Consider the following 6,250-nt stretch of genomic DNA (forward strand, 5'->3'; position numbering starts at 1 on the left):
ACGTTTACGTTACTACCCCGAAGTGGAATCGTCCCGAATGTCTTGTCTTTTGTTCATATACTAAGTAATTTTGATCCCATTATATTTATCAGAAGTTGTGCCGCAGTCCTTCAGATATGGTTATGTTGCCAAATTACACGGAACCTCTATACTTTCCCAGAGGCAAAGGGGCCTATGACTTTCGTATACCTTTGAACTATTATGGTATAAATGCAGCATCAGTGCTGCACAATATTTATCATAAATTATAATCAATTTCATCATATGCTACATTTTTGTAGGGTAACCCCCATAGGGGTTATATCTGGATGTTGGGCAGGTACATGCAGGAGGGATAAGGTTGCAGAGGATTTACTCAGGGAAATATAACACGATATGATAAAGTACATATCATCTCCTCGGCCATGGTGTGAGTCACTTCTGTTGAAGAGGACTACATGTCCAAATAGACTTTTGTTTGGTTCCTTTGGGCAGGTTTTACTGTATGTCAATCCTGTCCCCCTCCCCTACACATGGTCCTATGCTGGTGACATTGTGCACTGGATATTTATATGATTAAATTATGAGTTGATTTTTATGTCAAACATGTTTGTCTGACAGGAGAGTAGGCTGTGGAATTGAAGCAGCACTCAGCTCTGAGGTCTCTAACGATCATTAAAAGTTCATGCACTCGCTCTATTTATTGATCATTGTACTACTACTACGCTACATTTCAGATACTCAGAAAAGTTACAAGAGCTATCCAATTGGAAGAGAGAAAGATTAAAACTTCATGCTAGGTAAGTTGTTTGAGTGCCAAATAGAAGATGTTGCTGGGATTGCAACCTGTCAAGTAATATTCTGGCATGGACCAAATTTTTGATATGACTATTCCTGAGGGGACCATCACTGAGAGGAGCAGTTATATAATTATACTGTTCTTTGGATTTTAACATTAGCTGTTAGTTGGTACACATAATACTCTTCTTGTACAAAGATGATTTAAAACATCTAGGCAGTCAACTTTTGATCATAACTCATGGCTAGCATGTGATATGATTTCAACATTTAGAAATGCATTGATAGTGTAGACATGCAGTTTTTTTTCTAACAACTTGCTGCCTCACAGGGCTTCAGATGTGGTTGACAGTAGCAAGAAAGTTGTGTCTTTGGTAAGTCCTCATCATGTTTCTACATGCATCAATGTACTGGCACTCGAATAAATACTACTTGTACCTTGTTTTGATTTCAATTGATTCTTCATTCTATTAAAAGGCCTGCTTAACCTTTTGTCTGCTTCAAAGACTTTGCCATGCTGTGGCAAAGCAAAAACAGATGGCAGTAGAGAGTGCCAAGGAGGTGTAGCTAGTAGTGAGGTACAAGTAAAGGCATTTTTGGCACATTTGGCATTGATAAAGAAATAACACTCGTACAAGCAGGCAGTATTGGCCAGGATCATGACCATAAGTAGCTTAGAAGAGTACAATAGATTTTAAAAATGGAAAGGAGGAGATCATAATAGCAATATCTTGTTACAGACATATTCATGTGCACAGATCTTTTGTTCTGTAGCAGCTGACTTGGTTGTTTAAATGCTCTGTTTAGAGATGGGAAGTTTTGGACCATACCAGCAGGCTGGTGGCACTCAGAAAAGCTGTAGATGAGGTGGAGGCAAGGAAGAAGGAAGGTGAGGTTGTTTGCTGTGTGTTTTTGTTCTGTTGTCATTGGGGTTCTTTAACCTTTTGTTGGAATCTTGAGAATATGTGTGTTGCAGTTTACATTGTGTTCTTACGAAGTAACATGAAACTATATGTAAATGAAACACCTATTTCATGTCCAGAATATGAGCAGCTGTCCCAGCTGCATGAGGAGAACCGGCGCAGAAAACATAAGGAGCTGCGACATACAGAGAAGCTGGAGAAGATCCAGCAATACCTGTCTCAGATCCAGGCCCACGTGGCGCGCCAGCATGAGGAGCTGGAGGTACGGCAGGAGGCGCTGGTGGACGTGCGCCGAGACAACATCCGTGAGCTCACCACCAGCATCTTTGACATCCAGGATGTCGCTCACACTGGGTAGGTGCTTACTGATACTGTGATCAGCATCTTACAGACCTTGTGAAATTTAAACTGTACATGGATTCCTCACAGGGGATAAAATATGGAATGATTTAGAGTTGCACAACAGGTTTGTAATAGAATATGCATGACCTATCTTATGGAAATTGATGATAATCACAATCTTCAGGACAGTGCACAAAGGAAGAGAAGTCACTATTAGAGTTTGACAGAAAGAGTGATCTGCACAAGGTGGTAAATCTCTCTCTATATATTCACTTTACTCCCTAGTGCTAGTCCTAAGAGGATCCAGGTTCTTGAGTCCCCCCCAGCTGAACCCCCTGACAAGCGCCGATTCTGGGAACGGCGGGGGAAAGTTGTTCACTTCCTCAACTTTTGGTAGGCAGATGTGTCACATGCCCCCTCCCCTCTCATGACTGGTGGCTAGGGTGCTTATTTGGTGTGGGGAGAACCGCAACTTGATTTCTGGTTCATGGATGCCTTCTTAAACTCTGAAACTGTACATACCAAATTAGACCCTTTTGAGACTATTGGGTCCAATTCTTCAAGAGTGATTAAATGATGACAAGCATTTGGTTGATTTACATGACTGCAATTAATCATTGGCTTCAATCTTGAGGTGATAATACCTTCTTTTTTCTTCTTCTTCTTCTTGAGATGAAATAGGTATAAAACTGAAAGGTGAAGAGGCACAATACTATAAGGTCACTCTAGATTTCTAAAAGTATCAGCAACCATTTTTACTGTTTATTTGATTCTCCATCCCCATGTTTTTGTTCCAGGGACTCTGAGGAGGACATATCAGAGAGCACAGTACAGCAGCTTGCAGAGGCCAGGCGTACAGCGTACGTACGTGGTCGCTGGGTTTACACAGACATCAATAATGACTCCCAGGTCTGCATCGTGGAGCCGTGCCTGCCTGCTAATGGGAACTACTCAGCCTACCTGGACTGGATGGAGGCTAATAAAGAGGCATCCATAGGACCAGGTGGTACATGGCTATAATAAACTTATCCCGAGAAAGAACTGGTCATTTCATCTACTGACAGTAACCATCACCAAGGTGCATGTATCAGGATTTTGACACTTTCTGTTACTCCTGATTTGTCAACCAACAGTGGTTTCGCACATTTTAATATGACTATCTAGCTACCAAACCTGCACACCCTGTTTGTTTGCTGCCCTCTATTCACTGTCATTTTTTTTTCTTTACTGTCAAGAGGTTTAGCATGCAAAAACAAAAACAGGCACAGACAATTTACCTTCTTTTATTGTATCCTAGAGATTTCTGCAATATGTCCATCTGTGGTCTTTCAGATGTGATTCTGTAAATCTGGATTCAACTGTGGGCTACATGTGAGAGCCCACAGATGTAATTGTGACACTACAGAGTTGTTATTGCTGATCTTTTCCTTGCTGCTCCAAGACCTCAAGCTCCCAGAAACACAAACTCACATCAATTGACAATCCTGTGACATGTCATTAAAAGCTGTGTATTTTCCAGACTCAGACCTGGACCAGAGGAACCCTGCCTATACCTTCAGTGCTGGCCTCAGCCATACAACACAACTGGTCAAACTGTTAGCCTTCTACCTGGGAGTCAACCTGCCCAAGAGAATATGCTACAGGTTAGATCATACTGTATACTACCAGGTTCCAAGCAACTGTAACTTATGAATAAAAGTTTAATGGTTTCTTGGCCACCTAAATTCAATATTAAAAAGATTTTACAGTAAGTAGAAAGCTTTCACGTCCAGTGCAAACTCCTTGATCTCTGCAGTTCCATTACGTTCAAGAATAATGTTTTCAATTCACTGCTATTCCTTTCTAGTTTGTCACCATTGCTCTATTCTTTTTTCACTTATAGAAAAAAGTCACATTGCTAGTTTCTAATTGAAAGGCAACATTGACACTGTTTACATGATTCCCTGTTTTCCAGTGAGTTTTGTGGTGAGCCACTGAGTAGCTCTCGGTTCCACAGAAGTGTGGCCAAACTCAACACCAACATCCTGCACCTCTGCTTCACTCAGGTAACCTGGGCTGTTCTCTTTACTTTTCTACACGAGGCAGGGTGGATACTGCTGTTTTTGTAGTTGGTGGAATGATTTATTTTAAACATAGATTGTTGATAGATATCCCAGATGGGTTATAATGTCTTCACTGCTTATGCTTCCCTCCGCCTAAGGTCCAAAGGCATTGTTTTGACAAGTGCTTTTTTTGTTTGCTGTACCCAGAATGTGTCTCCAGAACTGTTACACCCTATGCAGACCCTCAGGAACATACAGGCCCTTATCAGTTCACCTGACCTTGGCAGGTTAGAATCTTTCTCAATCGACATATCCTTTGTTACAATTTACAAGTTGTTCACTTATGATATGTAAGATGGTAGCCAAGTTGGAAACAGTACTGAGGACTAAGTCTATACCTATTGTGTCTCATAGTCTTTTTTTTATTTTCTAAAAATGCCTGGAGCAGTTTAACAACAGAACTGATTCACAACTGAACATACTCCATCACAGGCAACTAGTTGCATACTAGTAATCACCATTCTTTGGTATGACCCTGTTCTTCTCTATTTGCCTGCAGATGTGGTGCATTTGATGTAAACCCAGAGATGATCCAGTCTATAGAGGAGTCGTTGAGCACTGGTGCGAGCCATGCCATGGATGACAGTGATGATGATCGTGGGGTCGGTGCTGATGAGCATGACATCAGTACTGACTGGGAAACCGTGCCCAGTGCTCAGCTGGTGGAGCCACATGTGGAGTACGTTGGAGAGAGCAGCACATCTACACTAGTGTCCCACCACAGACGCACCTCTCAGGGCGTGACGGTTAACATGTCCACCAGCCCCACGGGGGGTCTGATGTCATCAGCTGCAGAGACAGTAGCCTCGCTTTGGCGCACTGCTACAGGACAAGGTGGAAACAAATGATGGACAAATTTTTGTCTTGTATCTGAAGGTGTCAACTTCTACAACAAATGGTGTTGACATTGGGAAGTACATGTACCTTGATTGGATTGCAGATTATATTGTACATAAGACTGCATGTGTATGTGTGAGGTGAAGTAAAATATAGAGAGGGGTTGGGAAGAAGCATTCAAATTCATAAATTTATGGAGTGCTGGGCTTTTGATCATGGATTCTTCAATATGCTCCTGGTAGACACAGGAGGCTGTGACTGTCATTGACTGATCTCTGACATCCTGTAGAAATACATTGTCTCATCCATTCTTCATAAACAGTGTCAGCCCTCCAGAGGATTACATTGTTTTATGATTATTATTATGAAGATTATTAATATGAGGAGGAATAAAACCTGCTCCTACTGAAAATGACTCAACTGTAACTGTATTTAATGCTTCCCCTCTCTCTTGCAATTTCCAGTTAATCACCATGCCATATGAAACCTGTAAATGGAGATAGGCATGTATCATGTTGATACTTATACTAGTACCATTTGGCCAAAAAATTGTTTAAGTGGTCATATCTTCTATATGCGTCATTAGTGCTGGCAGTCATTCATCAATTCATTAAGCTGTAATTGAATATTTTTAGCTAGGACTATCAACTGCAAAACCATTTACCATGTATTGGTGGCCATGTTTGAGGGGTCTGTAAATTCAGCAGAAAAAAAGATTATACCATGTTACTTGTGCCAGTAAGCCATTGATGATACAGAACGGTGGAGTTTATGGCGATGATTCTTCCATTTGAGAAATGTGTACATGTATTTGATAGGAGGCTTTTGTTTTGAAATGTTTGTGAACTTTGTAGGAAAGGAAGGGAAATAATGAACAGTGCCTATTTATCATTGTTGCAGACTTAATCATACTTATTGTGTACATTACGATGCTTCAAATATGATGTGTTGTAAGTGTGTGTGTTTGCATGAGAGTGATTGATTGATTGATTGATTGATTGATTGAGAGAGTGAGTGAGTGAGTGAGTGAGTGAGTGAGTGAGTGAGTGAGTGAGTGAGTGAGTGAGTGAGTGAGTGAGTGAGTGAGTGAGTGAGTGAGTGAGTGAGTGAGTGAGAGTGAGTGAGTGAATATAAATGTGTGTATGAGAGAAGAAGAGATTGTACTATGAACTCAATTCTGTACTCAGGAAATTTAGGTCATTCCATGTTTCCCAATACATATGTATGTTATGTGGGTAGTAAACAATCTTGAAGGTCACTTCTGTCAAT

At 41.0% G+C, this 6,250-nt stretch overlaps 1 protein-coding gene across 3 annotated transcripts in view; it reads left to right on the forward strand.

The window, feature by feature from the left end:
* LOC109471056 (beclin 1-associated autophagy-related key regulator-like) overlaps positions 1–6,023 on the forward strand; it is a 6,883-nt gene extending 860 nt beyond the window's left edge. Inside the window, exons 2-11 of one of the 3 annotated variants that reach the window (XM_019770242.1) lie at positions 717–779; positions 1,109–1,151; positions 1,585–1,666; positions 1,820–2,054; positions 2,328–2,435; positions 2,840–3,048; positions 3,562–3,685; positions 3,997–4,087; positions 4,292–4,371; positions 4,644–6,023. In XM_019770242.1, the coding sequence (XP_019625801.1) occupies positions 717–779; positions 1,109–1,151; positions 1,585–1,666; positions 1,820–2,054; positions 2,328–2,435; positions 2,840–3,048; positions 3,562–3,685; positions 3,997–4,087; positions 4,292–4,371; positions 4,644–4,992 (1,384 nt within the window). In that variant the 3' untranslated portion in view covers positions 4,993–6,023. The remainder of the gene's footprint in view (positions 1–716; positions 780–1,108; positions 1,152–1,584; positions 1,667–1,819; positions 2,055–2,327; positions 2,436–2,839; positions 3,049–3,561; positions 3,686–3,996; positions 4,088–4,291; positions 4,372–4,643) is intronic. The other 2 variants (XM_019770243.1, XM_019770244.1) reach the window with 2 other exon arrangements.
* Positions 6,024–6,250: the final 227 nt, after the last annotated feature.

The sequence above is a fragment of the Branchiostoma belcheri genome, unplaced genomic scaffold (assembly GCF_001625305.1).
Source record: "Branchiostoma belcheri isolate BF01 breed outbred unplaced genomic scaffold, Haploidv18h27 scaffold24, whole genome shotgun sequence".
NCBI classification, from domain to species: domain Eukaryota; kingdom Metazoa; phylum Chordata; class Leptocardii; order Amphioxiformes; family Branchiostomatidae; genus Branchiostoma; species Branchiostoma belcheri.